Source organism: Bubalus bubalis, chromosome 10, assembly GCF_019923935.1.
Source record: "Bubalus bubalis isolate 160015118507 breed Murrah chromosome 10, NDDB_SH_1, whole genome shotgun sequence".
Classification (NCBI taxonomy): domain Eukaryota; kingdom Metazoa; phylum Chordata; class Mammalia; order Artiodactyla; family Bovidae; genus Bubalus; species Bubalus bubalis.
In genome coordinates this window covers 70463134-70485499 of record NC_059166.1, presented here as the reverse complement: position 1 = coordinate 70485499, position 22366 = coordinate 70463134, and the positions used below count along the sequence as shown (strand labels likewise).

At 35.8% G+C, this 22366-nt stretch overlaps 1 protein-coding gene across 1 annotated transcript in view; it reads right to left on the bottom strand.

Annotated features, from left to right (window-relative positions):
• RFX6 (regulatory factor X6) overlaps window positions 1-22366 on the bottom strand; it is a 52008-nt gene that overhangs the window by 5671 nt on the left and 23971 nt on the right. The window contains exons 7-16 of the mRNA XM_025294748.3: window positions 16076-16183; window positions 12557-12634; window positions 12326-12439; window positions 10185-10234; window positions 7678-7837; window positions 6380-6524; window positions 4971-5080; window positions 3912-4029; window positions 2352-2474; window positions 1334-1540 (exon numbers count right to left, since the gene is read on the bottom strand). Of these exons, the coding sequence (XP_025150533.1) occupies window positions 1334-1540; window positions 2352-2474; window positions 3912-4029; window positions 4971-5080; window positions 6380-6524; window positions 7678-7837; window positions 10185-10234; window positions 12326-12439; window positions 12557-12634; window positions 16076-16183 (1213 nt within the window). The remainder of the gene's footprint in view (window positions 1-1333; window positions 1541-2351; window positions 2475-3911; window positions 4030-4970; window positions 5081-6379; window positions 6525-7677; window positions 7838-10184; window positions 10235-12325; window positions 12440-12556; window positions 12635-16075; window positions 16184-22366) is intronic.

Sequence of the window (22366 nt, the reverse complement as noted above, 5' to 3'; positions counted from 1 at the left end):
AGATTTATTAATATATCTTTTTTCCAACTTAGATCATTTCTAACCTCCAAAAATAACAGGACTGGGGAAACAACAAAACTCTAGGCTTAAAAATATCATTGTAACATGTATGTATTTCACAACAGTGGCAACTTTTGGAGTTACTGACCATGGAGAAGAGCCTGGGATGGCTTCATCCTTCCATCTGTATAAAGATGATTAGAGCTCAAGCTTGGGAAGGGCAAAGGGTCTGCTGTTTACCTTTCTCTGTAATTAAAAAAACGCACTGAATGCTAAATGGTTTGATGTATAGAAGGGACATTGTAGATCTCATCGCTTCAGCCATGTCCAACTCTTTGTGACCCTATAAACTATAGCCCACCAGGCTCCTCTGTCCATGATATTCTTCTCCAGGCAAGAATACTGGAGTGGATTGCCATGCCCTCCTCCAGGGTATCTTCCCAACCCAGGGATCGAACCTGCAACTCTCTCCTGCACTGGCAGGCAGGTTCTTTACCTCTAATGTCACCTGGGAAGCCAATGTATAGTGTGAAAGAAAAACACAATAATGTCAAAAAGACCATGGCTTCAAAGCAGCCAATTCAAAACTCCATGCAAACCCCACTGATGAGCAATGAGTTATGAAAGCTACCAAATCCCTGGGCCCCTAGCTTTCCATTGTTGGAATTAGGCCCCTGAACTTTAAGGTCCTTCCAGGGTTAAAATTCTGTGTGTCCAACAAATAAGGTATATAGAAGGATTTCAAGGAAGACATAAGGCAATAAGTGGATTTAAAGTATTATCTAGTAGCTAGTTTAAGCCATAAACATTCAGACCAACAGGGAACCACAGACCAAAGAGAAAAATTTTTGTGATGGTTATCCTAAAATAGCTGAATCTTAAAAAAAATTTTTTTATTTATTTGGCTGCATCACGTCTTAGTTGCAGGTCCCCTCAATCTATTTTATAATGGAGGACAAACAAAGTCTCCTCAAAATCCATAAATAAGTAAGTAGCTCATATTTTTTGACTTTCAAAGCATCTTAAGGATTTTGTGGACACCTAATCTATTTCTTTCTTCCACCAAGTGAGAATAACCAAGTATTTGGACTTCTGATATAACCAGAAGAGTATGTTAAAGTGTGATGTCTATCTTTAAAATGGTGTTGATAAAAATATGAATGACAAATGTTGAAAATCAAAAAATATTATAAAGCTTTATTAGAAGTCATCGGAGATAAGCCTTTTTATTCTTGGAACACCTGGAGGTTATTAGCTTTAAGAAAACAAAGGAATAGGTTCCTGTGAGACATACTGAAGCCTAAGTGATGTTCTTGGTTGTCTCACAGCCTACCTGGAAGCGGCATGTTGTCTGTATTCCCAGCAGGGAACGGGTGCAGAGCAGAGGTTAAGCCTCCAGGTTGACTAGATGACAGAGGAAGATACGTTGTCTCCACATGGCTTTCATTCTTCACAGTATCACTGGGAACAGTGCTCCCTTTATTACGGTTGGCCAGAAAGCATGAACTCGGAGAAGCAGTGAAGGCAGCTTTACTTGCATCTGGAAAGTTTTTTTTAAAATACGAAAGCTAACATCATTGCCACATTCCTAGTAGATAAGCCCAAGTGAAAAACAAAACACATTGTAAATGTTCCAGGGCTGTGTCATAAATCTGGAAATTTTTGAGAAATGTTTTCCATGGGAAATAAGACAGGCAGACCTTTGGTCTTGGCAGAGGTGCTGGGCTTTGCTAACCATATACTTGTGGGTATAGGTATTTTCTTGTTGTTTTTGTTCAGTCGCCCAGTCATGTTCAACTCTTTGTGACCCCATGGACTGCAGCATGCCAAGCCTTGCTGTCCCTCACCATCTCCCAAAGTTTGCTCAAGTTCATGTCTGTTGTATCAGTGATGCCATCCAGCCATCCAGGTGTTTTCTTAGGGGCACTAAATAGTCCACTCTATAGTGAATAGCCTTCAAAATGCAAATCATCACATGCCAAATAGATGACTTTCCTTCCCTCTCTAAATCCCTAAAGAACTCATCTCTGCACCATTTATAAGACATGTTATCTTGAATTACAGTTATTTTTGTGTTACAGTCATTTCTCCAATTTTATCTAAGTTCTCAGAAGTTAAGAATATCGATTTTATTCTTCAGAGTTTCCAGTTGACTACTTGACTACTCTATGTACCAATGGAGGAAAGACGAAATAGGGCTCTCTTAGTGTTAGTATCCTGTTTCAGTAGTGACAATTTGGTGGGGAAAAATCTGAGTCTACTATCAATCCACTTAACAGGTGTGCTTACAAATTCCTGAAATTAGGTTTCCACAAAGAAAGATGCAAAATAAGATGTACATTTTAAATTACCTGAATTCTTCATATACTTGTCCAATAAATTCTGTAACTCCTGCTCTTTGTCATTATTAAACTGGGTCTCCATGGCGAGCAGAATGTATTCATCAAGAAGCATTCGGATCAAATGGAAAGAACCTTGTTTATGGGTGAGGAATGAGCAGAGGGCATTGCAAGATGAAATAAGGGAAAGAAAGAGACGGAGAGAAAAAAGAGAGACGTCACGTTATCTTTGTGACCATCTCGCAGCACTTTACAAGGAGCAACTGAAATAAACAAATACTTGTTGGACTTTAAATGACCTGCTAAGACCAACATGCTTAACTTGGGTCTCTAATCTTTTTGTGAACCGCCTGCCCAGCTCCCTGTGTGTACTGTCCTGCCAGCTCTTTGGCCACTAATTACATCAAAGGAAAATACGGATGAAAGTGAGACATGCTTTATGCTTTAAGAGGGCATACATTGGAGTGTGATAAGCTTTAACCCAGGGAGAATGAGCTCTACTCTCTATTTCTGTTTACTTTGGACTAAATAATTAGACAATAGCCAACATGGTTGAAAAAAGTATCAAGTGAGAAGATGTCTTTTTCTCCTGAAACAAAATGTTCTTTCATTAAAAAAAAGAAAAAGTAATTTTCATGTGGAAGATATCCTGGAAAACCTTAAACTTTTATTCAACAGATTTCCCAAGAGTCTTTTTTCATAATAAAGTCAGGATTAAGTATTATATAATTTAAGAAACCTTAAGCATAAGCAACAAATTTCAGACAATAAACAATATGTTTTGTTTATGCCTCAATACAGGTTCACTAATTTAATCTAATTGTGTTGGAAGTTAAATGACAATTTACTTAATTATAACCTATTTTATATGTGAAGATTTTGCAAAATGCAATTACAAAGTACAGAAGTACTGTCCAGTAGATAGCATTACAACTACCAACAAAGAACCTGAGAAATTTTAGGAAAAAGAAGGTCTTCAACTTTTAAATAAGGTAACTTGAGTCAATTTTTTCATAAGTCATATGGATCAGGAAAGATGGTTCAGAAACATATGATAGCATGTCTTCTAATCAGCTCTTTGACTCTTGGAATACAGCTATGTGGGTTCCTGGAAAAGATGCAGACATTTACCATACTGTAATGAATAGTGCCTTTGGAAAGTAATGTATGGATTATTGTTTATTTGCTTGTTTAACAAAGGGAATTTATCCTAGCACTGATGGAACATAATGGTTACAGCTATTTACTGTGTATGCCAACTGCTGGCAATGTATTTTTATATATATCACCTCACTCAACTGCCCATGTAACCCAATGAAAGAAGTATTCTCCCATTTCTACAATGAGCAGGTTAGCTTGGGTAAAAGCAAACTCAAAGAAAAGGAGTGTAAGGATTTAACTCTGCAAGTGGTCTGACTCTAATACCCAGGCTAATAACAATCATTGTCCACTGGTTTAATAGTCAGATTGGAGAAGTGACAGTGCCACACGTTTAATAATTGATAGGAAATGTGACTGAGGAATGAATGATGTAATTCATCTAAGAAGAGTTTTATAAAGCACATAAGATACCAAAACTGGATGCATTGTTCAAGGTGAGATTATGCATTACTCGAGCACCAAAAAAGCTCCACTTCAGCAGGAAGTCTTGAGCCCTCTTCTTTAATGATCTCCCATTTTGCTTGCTGGTCTATAAGTAAAGCAACAAAAACGAAAATATAAAATCTCTTATCTCATCATTACATGCTTCGTATATAAGATCAAGAGGTAGATAAACTGACAGATGGACAGATGGCATAGCATGCCTTTTATGTCATCAAATAAAATGATCTGTCCGGGGATTTTAATTTCCATCTGTCTTTGCTGTCATTTCTCAGGTTCATAGATCTTTATTGTGTATGGTTTTGTTACCTAACAGAATTGGACAACAAAATGAAATAATTTACAAAATATTTTCTCTCAATTTTCCTTTGACAGAGCTTTAAAAAGAGCAGAAGCAAAGTATGAAGAAAGGGTTATATATTTCTGTGAATGATTAACTGACTTCTCTGGTCCTGAATGTTAATCTGTTTTCCTTCCAGGAGAAAAAAAAAGTTCCTCACTATAACTAGTTTCCTTGATATGGAATGGTTAACACCAATTGGTGATGGATATATTTGTTCTTATGGCCTTGTGTGATGGATGACTTGAAGGTTAACTGAAAGAGTTGAAGAAACCACATACAAAACACAAAATACTGAGCTCCTGGAATTAAAAAATGCAAATTACTTAAAACTATATCTTCTGTCACCTTTTATGAAACCATGCTTTTTAAGAAAAGGGCCAGATCTTTCCAGTTTTATCTTTCACTACTGATGTTACTCAGTTGTAAACTTATTGACTGATAGCGAAGGCACAGTAGCATGTAGTCTGTCAGAAAACAATAAATAAAATCCAATTCATGTCCAATGCTCTCAAATCTGCCGTATTTCTAATTTTGATATTTGACTTACCTTATTGGTAGGGTTTCAAAAGCTTTTCAAAGCATTATTACACATATCCTATCACCACTCCCCACCACTCAAGAAATTATAGCCAGTTTAGCATTTGCTATTAACAAAATCTTATTTTCTGAATATATCTGAAAAATACCTTAATAACTCTCTGCTCCACCACAGTATCCAACCATTCAATGAAAGCCTCCACAGTGGCATTCTTCTTAAGGAGATCTTTCAGTTCTTGAAACACTGTGATAGAATCATCTACCATGGAAAAAGAAAAAAAAAAAAAGAAAGCCTAATATTGTATTCTATTTTGAACCTGAGATAAAACCTAAAACTAGAATAACTGGTAACTTTATAGTATAAAAGGGAAAGACAGGTAGATTAAATTAAATGTGTTAAAGAAATGAATTTCATATCCTGGAAACTAACAAAAAGTCCTTAGTTCTTGACTCTTCAAAATTTTAGTCACAAGTGTATATGTCTTGGTATATACTGAAATGCAGGTTTATATATTACACACTAGGGAGGAATAAGTTGTCAATAGAGATGATAATTCATTTTGAATGCAATGCTTTCATTAAATGCAATGGATTAGTTGAAAGTTAATGAATGAACTAAGCTAGACTTGTTGATTTCCTGCTTTCTAAAATACCCTTTATCTTTAGCAAAAATTAAATTCTGCCCTGCAGAAATGAGCCACTTAAATGAATAATCTTTTATCATGTAAAAGTTAAATGGGCAGTTTAAGACTATCATTTTATTAAACAGTTTGAGGTTTACTGAATCCCAAAGGGTAATATAATTTTGTTAGGAAACAGAAAGCAGGACTAAGGTTGGCCTGTCCCGAGAGAGCAGTGAGTTATAGCCTATAGGAGGCTGCATTTTTTGGTGTTTTCAGAGAAAAATGGTAGGAAAAACAGTTGGTTGTTATCCCTGGGAAATGGAGCTTGGCTGTATGGTCACATATACTGGCTTGGTAAATGTCAAGCTGTCCAAACCTAAGCAGGGCACGTCTGCTTTGTAAAACATGATTGCATTGAGATACCATTTTGATATGCATTGTACCCCAGATGATGCCAAGAGTGGAAAACATGGAAATGCATATGCATGTAATATAAAACTGGAAGAAAACTCAAAACCATTTTGATTATTCCTAGGTTTTTTTCTATTTGGGTTATTTCTAGACAATGAGATTATAGATGGCTTTTATTTTCCTCTTAACATTTTCTATATTTTCCAGGTTTTTCACAATCAGTAAGTACAACTGTTTTAAAATAGAGAACAATTTTTTCAAATTAAAAGTATTTCTATAAACCAAGGTTTCTCAATGATTTTGTAGTCCAAGGGGACACTTGGGAATGTCTGGAGACATATTTGGTTGTCAAAACTTGGGGTGGCCGCTACTGGCATGTAGGGGATAGTGCCCAGGGATGCTGCTAAACATCCTTCTATACACAAGACAGTCCCTGCCCTGCCCCATCAAACAGTTATCCAGTCTAAGATATGGATAGCACTGAGATTGAGAGACCCTGCTCTAAATACAGAGAGAAGGCTTACATTCAGTGTAGATATCAGATTCAGTGTCTGTGCTGCCGGAGATCGTGAGAAGGGCCTGAGATCCGATGCTATTCAAGTCAACCTTTTCAATATCAGATACCATAGAATTCACAACATGCTGGTCAAAGAGAGCTGGTCTGGCAATCTGCATAAAGAAAGTAAAAAGGATACTAAATTACATCATTGATCTTCCATCTAAAGAAAAATTTAGCTTCTAGAGAAATAATTCTCTGAGAGAAATGTATCCTAAATAACTCATTTCTTATTTTAAAACTAAAAGCAGTAGCTGAGACTCATGGTCATCTCTGTTAAAGGTTTGAAAACTATTTTTGGAATAAGAAAATATATATTTTTTAATCTATTGTCATAAAATAAAGAGTTTCACAATGTTATATTTCTTATCTGAAACTATCCTAAGCAAGTCTTTCAAAATTTCAGAGGTTGATGACCTTCATAAAGCAAAGGAAAATTTGAGGAGAGGGGAAGTATACTTTAACAATATACAAACACATAACTCTAATTTAGGAATTACTTTTTCCTCCTATTTAAGAGAACTAAATTAGAAGTAGTTTAAAGTGACTTCCCTGGTGGCTCAGATGGTAAAGCATTTGCTTACAATGTGGGAGACCTGGGTTTGATCCCTGGGTCAGGAAGATCCTCTGGAGAAGGAAATGGCACCCCACTCCAGTACTCTTGCCTGGAAAATCCCATGGACAGAGGAGCCTGGTAGGCTACAGTCCATGGGGTCGCAAAGAGTCAGACATGACTGAGCGACTTCACTTTCTTTCACTTAAAGTGTGTTGTGGGTTTCAAAATATCAGATGCGCTCATTCCCCACAATCTATTAATTTTATTCATTGGATTTATTTATTAATAGAATTCATGTGGCAAATAAGAGTTTTAAATTTTACATTACATTCAAAAGGTTTTTTTCTTTTTACTTTCTATTTTAAAATAATTTTAAATTTACAAAAAAGTTGCAAAAAATAGTGTAGAGTATTTCCATATACTCTCTACCCAGCTTCTCCTTATGTCATTATTTTACATTACCATTGTATATTACCAAAATCAGAAAACCAAGGTGAGTACAATACTAGTAAGTAAACTACAGACATAATTCAAATTTCATCAATTTTCCCACTAATGTCCTTTCTCTGTTCTAGCATTCATTCTAGGATCTCACATTGGATTTAATTGCTGTCTACTTTGTCCTCAGTCTCTTAAAGTTTCTCAGTCTTTGCTAACAAATGATTTAATTTTGATTTGGTGACTCTGATACCCTTGGCTGACTGACGTACCTGTGCAAGATGTAAGAAAGATGTTTGCCGCTTCAGAGATGATACAAATCTTCTCACAATAGGTATTTTCTTGTCAGTTAGAGCTTCTGGCAAATTTTCCAAGGATGAAACAACCCATTGTTCCCAATTCTTAGCAAAATTTCTTATGTCTGCTAATAAGCTATAAAAATTCCCAAAGAACAAAAACCTCTGTATTAAATACTAAATAGTTCACAATGCATTAAATAAATGCAGTTTGATAGAGGTGTGGTATTATTCTGTGATTCTAAGAACATGACTGAAGTCAGCCTAGGTCTGCCATTTATCATCTTGATCAAAATACTCAATCTCCTGAAACTCTAATTTCCTCATCTGTTAAATGGGAATAAGAATAGTATTCATGTCACAGGATTATAATGAGGACTACATGAAATGATTCATGGAAAGTGTTTGGGTTAAAACTTGGCAGGTAGAAAGTGATCAATAAAGATATACTTTATCATTAATATTGATAATTCAATCATCTTCTGTAAAATAGTTCTGGGAAAAGGTAAGTGTGCACTTGATTGTACATATCTTGGCTTCTTGAGAGACATGCAAAGGGATCACAATGCATTTCAGGTATTTAATATTTGTTTCTAGTAACATATTCCTATAATTCTACATGATTCCTATATTTCAAATTCCTAATAATTCCTGTAATTCAAATATAACTATAGAATAAATTACCACAAATTATAGGACCTCATTTAGAAAATTGCAAATGTTGGTTGCATATATATATTATGAGAATATACAAAAATTTATGTCAGTCAACAACCTACATATGACATTGTAATGAAACTGATCTAAATATATTTAGGATAGGGCATATGTTGGGGAGCAGTGACATGGTAAAGGAATAAAAATAGGCAGAGTTTAGAGTTAAACAGACCTTAATTAAAATCTAGGTTCTGCTTCCTACTAATTTGGGCAAATAAATTAACTTGTTTGTACTCCCAGGTTCCTCTTTGTGAATTTGGGATCATAACAGTTTGGAATAGTGTAACAAGTTGTTTTTCAAAAAAAATCCAATTGTTCAATGAAAAGGAATTGATTAAATATAGTATTTTTCAGATGCTGGATGTCTATCCAATCATTTAAAAAATGCTCATCTGTATTTGTTGATATGGGAAGATTTTCACAGTATACTGCAATAGTATGTGTACTATAATTCCATTTTTTAACATTCCTAGAAAAAAGTTTGTGAGATAATAACCTGACATTAAAAATCTAAGATTATCAGTGATTTTTTAAATGCACTTATGCATGTTTTTCATTTTCTAAATGAATACAAACTACTTGCATACTTAAGAGATAAATATATAAATAGTACTTTTCAGGTTGGTTGTAGGAATTAAGTGAAATAATTTGGGTAAGATTAAACGCCCACACTGTGTTTAATAAAATTCAGCTGTTACTACTTGTTAGCTACATGGCTGAATGGCTTCCTAGGTGGCTCAGTGGTATAAGATCTGCCTGCCAGTGCAGTAGATGCAGGAGGCTTAGGTTCGATCCCTGGATCAGGAAGATCCCCTGGAAAAGGAAATGGCAACCCATTCCAGTATTCTTGCTGGGAAAATCCCATGGAGCCTAGGAGGCTACAGTCCATGCGGTCGCATTGGACACGGCTCAGCGGCTGAGCACAGCACACATAGCCATGACTGAATGCCTGTCACTATGTAAGCATAGCCATTTTGCTGTGACACAGAAGTGTTGTCTACCTAATTCAGAGCTCAGATTAGATGTTTAAAGACTGTATATCAATAATTACAAGAAACTATTGACAGACCAACTACTATTTAAATAAACAAACCAGTCTAGAGGAAAAGGTAAATAAAAAATAAAGATTGTTTTATCAATCATCATGTATTTATTGAGAACCTATTATCCCCGCCTATGTATATTTGTATCCCCAAATACTAAAATAAATTTCATTACTTTATTAGAATTTATCGTTTTTTAAATTGGCTTTGTTTCAAGTTTCTATTGTTCTTACATCAGAAAAGACTTTGTGAAAAATCTTCAAGCATCATTTCCATTTGAGATCTTACTCCTTTGTTAAAAAGAAAGTAATAATTCCATTATGTTCCTTTCTGATTTTCAAAATTAAGACTAAAGTATAATAAATATAAAACAATTTTCCTTATGTTTTTATTATTGTGGATATTTTCCACAAATTATCCCATTTATCTCCCTCTATCCAGTTTCCATTGAAGAACTTCCTCAAGTATCTTAAAGGTCAACTATACTTAAATATTTATTTTTCACTTGGGCAGCTCTCAAAGGGATTTCAGGATTGTCCCATCAATTTTGTTCATTGAGGTTTGAATATAAAGATTGGGGCACATCTCTTCAGCTAATACAAACAGGCAGGAGCAGGAAAATAATACTGGTAAATGAATGAATTTCTACTGAATGTTTTGCTTTACTATAATGTATGAGGTTAAACCCTTTACAAGCAAGTATATTTTATTGACTGAACCTACCTTTCAGGCATTTCTTGCATTGTGGCAGGAATGAGGACATCTGTAAGAACCTTAATCACAGCAAAAGAGAGTTAACATAAAACCTTACTCGATATTTCTATAGACGCACTTACTCTTTGTCAGCTACTTTTTATTCCGAGCTTTCCAGAGAATAATATGTTAACTCGTTTCTGAAAGTTGTACTTTTATCTCTAAAATGAATGTATATGTGAGCTGTGTGTGTGTGTTTGTGTGTGTGTAAAAGGCAAGGGGAGGGGTCTATAGAAATATTGCAATGCCAGTTAAGCAGGTGACATGAATATACTGAGTACAGAGTGCTAGTTTTCAGAACATAAGGAACACTGAAAAGAAAGGGCTAGACTGACTGCACCTTAAACATGGGTGAGATGGGTTCTCATCAAGGATGATCTTGATGAGAACAAGTGGAAAGAAAAAATAAGTGCTGACTGATACCAGCTCAGGAAAAACGGATAAATCAAGGAGATGGGGAATCAGAAGGGTTATGAATAGTATGGATCCCTTGGGCTGACTCATAAACTGAGTGGGCCAGCCTGGGGACGAGGACCAAGAGGGCTTCAGAAGATATTTCAAAATGAGAGTAAACACTCGTCTACAAAGGCCTGTGTAGCCTACTAGCAAAACGCACATGTAGTCCACGTATTTGAAACACTAAAGCCATACTGTTGTAGATGCCCAGTATGCTCATCACCAGTGAACTGGCCTTGGTAATTATGCACAGTTTTAAGGACTAAAAGCTGACCAATCTCTAGAGGTGGGATGAAGGTCTTGCCAAAGCTCATGTTACAATACACTACTCTCTTTACAGTGCTCACTGTGGGAAAAACTTTGTGTATGGAAAGGTACTTAAACTCTGGACTTTTGTGTTGAAGGCAAAGAAGTAGACCATTTGGCAGTGGGGAAAGCCACGCTTTACGGATATTTTTTGGAGGTCTGAAAGACAGTCGGAACAGCTTTTCCTTGCTGCTGGTAGATGTGCGTGTATGAGCCCAGGTCTTATACCTACTTTTGGAACCACCTGCTTTCATCTTTCCGATTACTTTCTCATGTCTTAAACATTGCAGATAATCATTTAGTGCAAACTGAACCATTTCTCTCTGGATGATGATATTCTTATTTGATCCAGAGAAATGAGACAATCCTTGCCCTCCTTTGTTTTTCTTCAACTTTAATTAAAGGTAGAGAATATACAGCACTTCCTCCATTCTCTTATCCTGCAGTAAGGAAGAATGGGACAGAGGATGAAAATATGGGCTCCTGCATCCTAGGTCAAGCCCGCCTACCGGTTCTCGACATGCAAAGTTGCTTCTGGACTGTTTAGTGTTTGCTTCACTTCTCTGCAAAGTTGAGAATGTAATAGCAGCAACTAACTTAGATGGATTTTTCCTCCGAAATACTTAACAGGGCTCCAGCTTGGGTTTTCTTGCTTACCCAAATTATTAATATGTTTTAAAAGGAAAGCTTTTGTTTATCCTTATGACAATTTAACAGGTTAATGCAGATAGACTCAATTCAAAATACCCAAATTGTAGTACAGTTTTCTCCCTCAGCTTGGACCTGTATCTACTTTAACTTGGGAACAGATTCCTGGGGGAATTAGCTTTACCCTCTTTCCAGCTGAATGGCTGGTTCTGTGGCCAACCATCTCCTCTTTGCTTTCAATATCTTTCCTGATCCTTCTATAGACACTTAGGGACTCTTGTTTGGCTTAAGAACAAAATTCGTCATTAATGCATTAACATTAGAGATTTCCAGATTTTTCAAGTTATTAGTCCTGTACGAGTGCTTAATTCTGCTTTTCCCCAAACTCTGATACTGTGAAAAAGCCACTATTTATTCTGAAAACATCTTAGACAGTTAATAAAATTATGTAAGTTTTTATGGAAGTGTGTCATATTTAGAATCATTCTTAGCTGTAAACAGAAACTGATTTTTGTTTTACTTAATATAAATTTACATTAAAATACATTCACTATTACATACATACTATTAAGCTGATTGCTTTCTAATCAGAAAAAAATTAATAGTGCATCTCCAGCTAGAAATAACAAGTTTATTGAAAACATATTGAAAAGTTTAGATGGAATGAGAAATATATGTTTAAGTCATCCTAAAGAGCTTACCTTATAAAGAATTGAGTCACAAACACAGAAAATGTCAATTATAACTGGGTTTTCAAGCAGGGGAAGAAGATGATCAGGCATTCCTTGCCAAAAATGTAATAAGAAATGCTGAATCTAGTTGAGAACAAAGAGTATGTACATTAACATTTTTCCTTAACATGAACTTGTATGAAAAACAAGAAAAGAATGTTTATATAATACAGTCAGCAAAGCGTTCTTTGTTACTCTTACCTCCTCAAAGTTCCCATTTATTGCATTGTCCAAGATGCACTGGCAGTGAGTTTTGTACATCATTATTAGGGTATCAACCTATATCGAGGAAGAAAAATCTTAACAGAAGCACCCTTTCAATGCTGTCTTCATTTTGTTCATGCATACATTTGTTCATATATTCAAGTACATGGTTAAAATTCCTGTTATGTACCAAGCACTGTGCTCAATGCTGAGGAAACAAAGGTGAAGGCGTAATTCTTATTTTAAGGCGCACATTGCCTTGTGAAGGGACAAAGGCGAGCAAATGGATAGTCGCAGGACAGTGTGATAAGAAAAACGAAAAAAGTGATTGTTTAGGGAACTATCAGTCAAAGCGACATTGTAGTTTTCTGCTTAATAAGGAAATCTCCTTTGATTGGAGAAATAAATGTAAAATGATAACATACATGAACTCTTCACACAGTTTAATTAAGCAGGTGCTTGGGCAGCGTGGTGCAGGGGTTTCCAGTTTCGGTTGTGGAGTCAGCTAACACTGAACGTGTGCTCCACTGCACTGTTCTGCACAGGTTGCTTTGTCTCTGATCCCAAGCTTTATATCTTCAAGTAGTAATAACATATTACTTATAAGGTGTTGAAGAAGATAAAACAAGATGTGCTGCAGGTGGAACAACTTTCCTCATGCAAAGTATAAGCTCTTACTGTATTACCTCAAATTACTAATAATATTAAATGACTCGTTGGCCAAAAAAGATTTCAACATTAAATGTCTGTTACTAAAATTCTCTGTTTCCATGTATACACTAATACTTGAATCCACAGATAGAAAATCTTAAACATCTTACAATTTGCAGAGGGTTAGAACTTGTTAATCTTCTGGAAAACTAGGAACACCCATGTTCAAAACATTTTTATTTTATAAGCTAGAAACATTGCTACCTGTTACAGGTTGTGTGTTCTGTGTGAACAGAGGAACAGGCTTAGATGTTAGAGGTGTGAACTCTGCCTGCAGGATACCTGGATTTGAATGCTAGCTCTCCTCTGCCACTTAGTAGCTATGTGATGTCGGTCGAAATACTTAACATTCATGTGTTTTAATTTCCTCATCTATAAAATGGAGATCATAAAAACAGTAAATATCTAATCGGGTTGTTATGAAGACTAAATAAATTAACACGTGAAAGTGGTTGGAGTAATCCATAATACAATACTACGGTTAACTATTTTTATCTTTATAGTATCTAGGGTGGTGATGGTGACAGGGATGTCCTACTCCAATTCTTTGCTCTCCAACCTTTATCTCTGCAGCCCAGCAACATCAGACATCTTTGTGGTTTAGTGTAAAGCTGTATAATGATGGCATGCAAATTACCAATCTACCTCTAAGGAGGTAAGCTGACTACACACCTCCGCCAGGATGTCACCGCTGACGCAAATGAAATATGCTCTTTTCCTTAAGCAACAATTTTCAGATGGGCCGCAAGACATAGTTTCAAATGAGGATAAGAACAGCATGAATGACAGAAAGGAATTAATAACTGTTGTCAAAAATTAACCCTTTGACCCCTGAAAGCCACTAAAGAACAAGTGAACTTTTATCTTCACAAGTGTTTCCATTTATTTGTGTCAATTTTTTTTCTTCTATACAGAAAGCATCAAAAAATTTAAATCTTATCATTGGTACTTTGCTTATTTAATAGTTACACAGTCTTAGGGTAAGAACTTTTCACTGTAGCATACTTTGCAGTCTTTATAAACATAATTTTGCTCAATTTCCTGAGAACATCACATTATAGAGGGTAGAATCAGAGGCAAGTCTTCGCTCTAGTAAAGTCAGTGAGCAAGAGAGGGGGTAGCACCTGTCTTGAGTGACGCTCTGATGGGGGCAAAAAGCAGGTCCCTCAGCTTCAGCAAACACCGCTCACTGGGGTCAGCTTCTCACTAGGCAGCCTCCATCGTATCTGCCTCAAGAAAGTAGGTGCTTAAAAGTGTTCAGCTTCAGCCACACCCCTCTTTCTATGAACTGACACGTTACCTGGGGAACTTGGCTACTGTCTAGGAAGGTAAAAGGCAGGGCCCAGCTGTCCTCAAAGGACAAAGGGAAGTATGGGGCTCATGATGGGGGCCACTGGGAATGAATTTATAAACCAGAGCTTATTTAAGCATCTTGAATACTGAGTGAGAAATGATCTACAGACCAGTTTTTCAAGTTGACAGATAAGGAATTCCTTGGAGGTTAGAGAAGGCTGAAATAAACTACTGGAACATGTTCCTCACTTCTTTTTTTCTTTGTTACTCTCTCTGTCTACCCTCCTCACCTGGTATATTTACACAGTAAACATCTTCTTGATATGTTTGCATGGGAGCCATCCTCTCCACAAAGCCAACAATACCTTCCCCCAAAGAACTGTGCTCCTCAAGGTCCCACAGATTTCCACAAGTTCCCCCACAAATTGTCACATGTTAACATTTACTGGAAGTGTCTCCCTATCATATTATTTCCATAAGGTTAAAAGATGATGTGATGACCTTGAGAAATGTGATGGGAGAAGAGCATAGTAGGAGGTGGACATACTTCAGGAGGCTTGCCTGGATCTGAGAACTACCTTCAATATTTTGCCTGTTTCTAACTGGGAAATAAGTCTGTCCGTATTATGAATTAGAATGAAGTTACTGTGCATCTCTACTTATCTATGAATAGACCTTTTTAACAGCATGTCATTTTTATTTGCAGTTTCTACAAATGCCCATTACTAAATACAGCTGGACACTGTTAATCATATTCACCTGTCTTTGCACCTTAAAAATATGAACTGACTTAAATATACTCTGAAAGATACTTTCTCAAATGCTAATAGAAAATGAACTTCAGTTGAAAAGAATGTAGAAATCTTTATGCTCTGATATAATAATGGATCCTGCTATTAGTCAGCCAGCAGATACCCAGAAAATGCCTCTAGAAGTTTAGAAATAGGGGAGCATTTAGCTTTAGACTTTACTACATAAGCAATGCAATTTATTTTATAAACTGAATTTCAGGAAACTGTTTCTTCTTTAACGTTCAAAAAATTTTGCAACAGAGCACAAAGTTTCATAATTGAGAAGAATCTTTGGAATCTTCGAGTAAGGTATCTCCCCCTCAGTGATAGGAAAAAATTCTGTCCTAGAGAAGTGGTTGATGACTAATTACTGAAATGAAATGGTGCTAGTAGAAAATATCACACTTAAAATGAAAGAAATTGCATATGATAGGCACATTCTAGGATTTTCTTCCTTGATACTGTTTTAAATAAAAAATAAACTTTAGTCTTTTGAGGTTTATTTTACCACCTTCTGATAATATACTATCAGGGAGATGGTAAATAATTAATTGGAAAGTCCTGAATCGATGTTAGTAAACATTTGTCCCTCCTATAAATCAGTCAATTATGTTTGATTATGCAGATTTCTGTTTCCCACGAGTGCCATGAGATTCCCAACAAATTGAGATATGGAACCAACATATCAGAAAATCAATAGAGAAGTATCTTTAATTGATACCTTGTCCTTAGAAAGGCATCCTTGGTACACAAGGTGTTGAGCGCTGGGGAATTCTGGAAGAAGTGTTCCAGTTTTTGAGCTAAGTGAATATTTACGAGTGAAGCCACCCTATAATTTAAAAAATGAAAAGAAATAAATCATTATCAACTATTTGATAATGACAGAGAATTCTACAATATACAATTCTAACAATATAGAAACCTACAAAATTTCATTCTTCTTTATCTTTCAAACCATAACAAGTCAGGAGGTTTGAGTAAACTGCTTATTAGATCAAATACCTGGATAAACTAATATTTCAGCAGAATTACTGTTGCCAAATCATACATAGTTTCATAGTCGGGGCATTTTTCTTTTACTTCGGATTTTAGTTTTAAACACTTTTTCAGTTTTCACAACTTTTAGAAATTTTAGTTCACAAGTTTACATTTGTTAATGACATGTTTTAAAGAGCTACTTTTAGGCTACTGAAATTACTTTAATATGAAAGGGTCAGAAATTGCCAAATTCATTTATGAATTACCAAATAAGTTATGGATTAAATAAATGAGATGGTAAGAAGTTTTAATTTATTATGCCTCAGAGATAATTAGTGGTAAAATTGTGATTGAAGCCTAACTCTTCAGATTCCCAAACTAGTACTCAGGATTTTCCCATCTCAACCTCCCTCCCTCTGCCAAATTCAGGTACTTGTTTTATTTTGAATCCTTTGGAAAGCACCCTTCAAAGGTTGGAGAAGGAAATAGCAACCTACTCCAATATTCCTGCCTGGAAAATCCCATGAACAGAGGAGCCTGGTGGGCTATAGTCCAAATGGTTGCAAAGAGTCAGACATGACTGAGCCACAAAGCACCCTCTGGTAGTTTCCCGAAAATCAGAAAAAGTGACAAATAAGTAACATATAATACTGCAATTCTAATGTACCTACAAGAAACCCACACATAGAGAGAAAGAATACATAGTCATGATGGAACCAGAGCCTTAGCAAAGGCTTCCCAGATGGCTCAGTGTTAAAGAATCTGCCTTTAGCCCTGTTAGGAGGTGTAGGAGATGCAGGTTGGATCCCTGGGTCGAGAAGATGCCCTGGTGGAGGAAATGGCAACCCACTTCAATATTCTTGCCTAGGAAATCCCATGGACAGAAGAGCCTAGCGGGCTACAGTCCACGGGGTTGCAAAGGGTCAGATGACTGAACATGCAGGCACACACTCATAGGTCACAACTGATTGTTGGTTTTGTTTGTGGAGAACGCCTACATATATTAACATTGATGAATTACAAAACCTAATGTTGAATGGGCTTCCCTGGTGGCTCAGAGGTTAAAGTGTCTGCCCGCAATGCGGGAGACTTGGGTTCGATCCCTGGGTTGGGAAGATCCCCTGGAGAAGGAAATGGCAACCCACTCCAGTATCCTTGCCTGGAGAATCCCATGGACGGAGGAGCCTGGTGGGCTACAGTCCACGGGGTTGCAGAGAGTCGGACACAACTGAGCGACTTCACTCACTCAATGTTGAATGAAACCAGAAAGTCATAGAAAAAGTGAATCCATTTTTATGTAGGAACAATAATAAATAATGCATTGGTGGTAAATTGGACAATGATAAACAATATATAATATTTACTATTTTAATCATTTTAAAAGATACAGTTCAGTGGTACTAAGTACAATCATCACTACATTGTTTAATATTGACGGTATACACTCATAAGTGATAAACTTTAATGAATGAAAAAGGAGTAATTAGCACCAAATTCTGTGAGCAGTAATGTTTGGTAGGGACAAGAAGTGATTATGGTGAGGGCACAAAGAGGACTTTTCTCTTTTAAACAATGAGGTAGGTTATGAGTTTTTATCTTAGGCTTATTTTAAAAACTCCGTGTGTGTGCATGTGTTACAATAATACATTTCCCAATAAAAATGTTAGAGTGCAATGGAAACACATATTAAGGAGCAGAGTATATGTCTTTTGACTATTATTTAAAATTCTCATGTTGATAAATAGTAGTTTTGTGATAGAAGCTAGCAACACATATGGAACATCAACAGGCGGGAAAGTGCCTAAAGAAAAAAAGTCAAAAATTAAATTTGCCTGGATATGTTAACAAGTGTGTACAAAGCTGGTATAAATCAAATGATAATATTCTGTCTAGAACCTATAACACAAAAAGAAAGGAGAGATTGATAAACTGGGAAAAATTAAAAGATGTTCATTTTACCTCCACTAGCAGGCTTTCTATTTTAATCGCACTAAATGAGGAGGCAAATCTTAGACCAGCTAAGGAGGTCTGTTTCTTTTTTTTTTTTTTTTTTCTGTCAACTGATGACTTCACTACTCTTGAACGATTAGGAATCTTATGTCCAAAAGAAAACAAGAAGGAACTTACAGAAAAGAAACAATATGATTAGAAGCAAGAGGGTCTGATTTATGAGGAAAGATTAAAGGATTTAAGCTGCACAGTTTGGTTAAGTGATGACTAAAAGACAGCATGATAACAGTCTACAAATATTTGAAAAGCATATACCAAGGAGGGAGGATTTGCTATTTATCTTGGTACAAAGTTGTTAAACTGGTCATGAATGGTTGATATTAAGGAGAAGGCTATCAGGGAAACTTCCTGGTTGAAATGTATGAAATCAAGGGACTATTCCCTAGGAAATAATGGCAACTTCATTACCAGAGCCACTGAAAACAAAATTGTACCCACACTGGAAGATTCACAGGAAAAGTTTTCTTCGACCAGGGTAAGGTATTAAAACTAGGTTTCATTTATTTGTTTATTCCTGGCAAGTAAAGGGTTCTGAGACTTTCTCTAAGATATTTTTGAAATGTGAACCACTGTATTTATGAATAAAACATTTTAAACAATCAAAATTCATACTGCTGGTTGATAATGACTCTTAATTTCCTCTCCATGTTTTGTTTTGCTTTTGTTGCCATTGATTCTGTTCACTTTTATATTATGAGCCATTTAAAACTTAAAAGAAGGTATATATAAAAAATAATAAAGACTCATACTTACCGTCTTGAGACATCAGACATTTGAAATACTAACGTGGCCTCTGTCACCCTCTCTAATTTCATTCCCATCCCCCTCATAAGGAATAATTAATGTTCTGGATTTGGTTTATATCATTACTATACAAACCTTTAAAAATTTACCTCATATGTAAATGTTTTTAAATAACATATATTATTGCTTTAAAACTGGTACCATATAGTATGTATTTTTCTACATTCAATGAGCTTTTTTGCACACTTTAAGTATTCAAGATGAACCTAATTTGATTCTTAAGGCTATAGTTCACTCATTTCCAAAGCAGTGTAGTATTTTCTTAAATATATAAAATTTTGTTTTCCTACTATATCATAATGGAATTTTTATTTTTTGGTATTCTGAAATTATAAACAATACTGCAGTGAACATCCACATACATGCCTTTTTGTGCACAGTGTGAAGGTTTCTCTAGGAAGGCAGTCGTAATGTGTGTGAACTTTCTGTTTTATTAGGTATTGCCCCTTCGACCATTTAGAAAAGCTTCTTAGCTCCCATTCTTAACAAGGCTATATTTTAATAGTTTTAATTGCTGCTGGTACAGTAATAGTAAAATGATTACCCATTAAGGTTTTAATGTTAATTTTCCTGATTTAAAAATAGATATATTTATTGGCAGGGTGGTATTCAAAATATTTATTGACTACACATTATAGAGGGTTTCCCCAGTGGCTCAGTGACAAAGACTCTGCTTGCAATGCAGGAGCAGCAGGAGACACGGGTTCGATCCTTGGGTCAGGAAGATCCCCTGAGGAAGGGCATGGCAACCCACTCCAGTATTCTTGCCTGGAGAATCCCATGGACAGAGGAGCCTGGCGGGCTACTGTCCATGGGGTCACACAGAGTCAGACACGACTGAAGCGACTTAGCACGCACGCACGCACACATTATAGAGCCTGGTCGATCAGAACAGGCACCGTGAGCACCGACACTATGTGTGTCATTCTTTTTCACCTTGGTGACTTGCCTGTTCATACACTTTACTGTATTTCTATTGGGTGGTCTTTTTATCAGGCTTCTCTGGTGGCTCAGACAATTTTTATTATTGAGTTGAACACACTCTAAAACGGTGCCGTCTGATAGAACTTTCTGGGATGATGAAAATGTTCTATTATCTGCACTGTTCAAACACAATATTCACTAGCCAGCACTTGAAATGTAAATAATGTGACAAAGAAACTGAATATTTTATGTAATTAATAGTCATTTGTGGCTAGTGGCTGCCATACTGCATAGCATAGTATTTGTAGATATTAATCCTCTATCACTTTTATATGATATATATCCAGATTTATGTTATACATTTTACATATTTAAAGCCATATTTGTTTTTGCATCCTGTTTTACTTTCTAACACTTCTCCATGTCATTAAAAGTCTTTAATAAATGATATGATATTCAGTCCTGTAAATGTCTTACAAATTATGTGACCATTTTTTATTATTAGTCATTTAGATATGTTTCACACCATAGTCAATAACAATTTTGTACATAATATTTTGTTTGCATTTTCTATTATTTCTTTATGTGAGATTCATACAAAGGTGAAATTAGTGGGAGAAAGAGTATGAACACTTCTAAGATTTGAACATGGATCTTGCAATGATCTTCCAGAAAATTTGTTCTGTCTTCACCAGCAGGATATGAAAGACCTTATCTCACCATACTTTTACCAGCTTAATAATAATTTTTATATTTGACAATTTCATTATTTAAAATGTAATTTAAATGTATTTGGTAGTTCATTTTCATGCATTTATTGGCCTTTTCTTCCTCGTGTGTTTTGTCTATTCATGTCTTTTTAAAAAACTGTTATTGAGGTCCTCCTATTTTTTAAATAAATTGCTAGTATTTCTTCACGTAGTAGAGATATTATCCTATTGTCATATTTGCATGTGACAATGGACTAATATCTTCCCATTGTCTTTTTTTGACTTCAGATTTTGTATATGATACTTTGATTTAAAGCATTTTTCATGTTTTCATTTTTTTCCTTTGAAATTTCTTAAATTGTTTTCATGATTAAAAAGTTATTCTCCCTTCAGAAAGGAGGTAGATATATTTCCTTCTAATTATTATTTTTTATTTAATAACTTATATGAACGTCATACAGATACAAACTTTAGAATTTTTTTTTCCAAAATAGACCATTTTTCTAACATTAAGCCCTGAAGAATTTTATTTATTTATTTGGTACTCTCTCTTCTTCCATAAAGGAATTATTACAATTCATTGAAAAATACTTCTTCCTTCATTGGGTATAATGTGTCCTTTCTTACACACTAAATTATTACATACACTTGGGCCTTTTTTCAGGTATCTAATCTCTGCTGTAGATTTGTTCTACCTACATTTGAGTTAGTATAATAGTGTCATAATTTTGATATCTGCCAGACACGGCTCCTTTGAGTATTCTTCTTTATACTTCCCTCAACTATTACTTCCTATACACCCTTTGTGCAGGCGTGCATGCTTAGTCACTGAGTCGTGTCATACTCATTGTGACCGCATGGACTGTAGCCTGCCAGGCTCCGTTGCCCATGGAATTTTCCAGGCAAGAACACTACAGTGACTTGCCATTTCCTGCTGCCAGGAATCTTCCCCATCCAGAGATTGACCGCGTGTCCTTGCGTCTCCTGCATTGGCAGGTGGATTCTTTGCTCAGTGGCAGGAACCACTGAGCAACCTGGGAAACCCCATATATCCTTTTAGATCAAGTTAATTTCCAAAAATAACTGCTCATTCAAATTTTTTTAATATAAATTTATTTTTTAATTGGAGGCTAATTACTTTACAATATTGTATTGGTTTTGCCATATATGCATCAACATGAATCCGCCATGGATGTACACGTGTTCCCCATCCTGAATCCCCCTCCCACCTCCCTCTCAAATTTTTAAATAGAGTATTAAATGTCTAAATTTAAGGAAGAATTGACACAGGGTAGCCATTCCCCTTTTCAGAGGATCTTCCCAACCCAGGGATTGAACCTGGGTCTCCTGCTTTGCAGGCAGATTTTTTACCATGTGAGCCACCAGGGATGGCTTTTCTTTTGATTACTCCCAAATATTTTGCATTTCTGCTGTTTCCTGAAATTTACATTTTATAATGTTCTGCCTTTCCTGTCTTCCCCAGAAACTGTTCCCACCTCTCTCAACCGGGAATCTGTGAGAAAAGTTCTGTAGAAAACAATTTGAATGACCATTTTCTCAGTTCTCCCAAGGAAAGCACTTGGCTA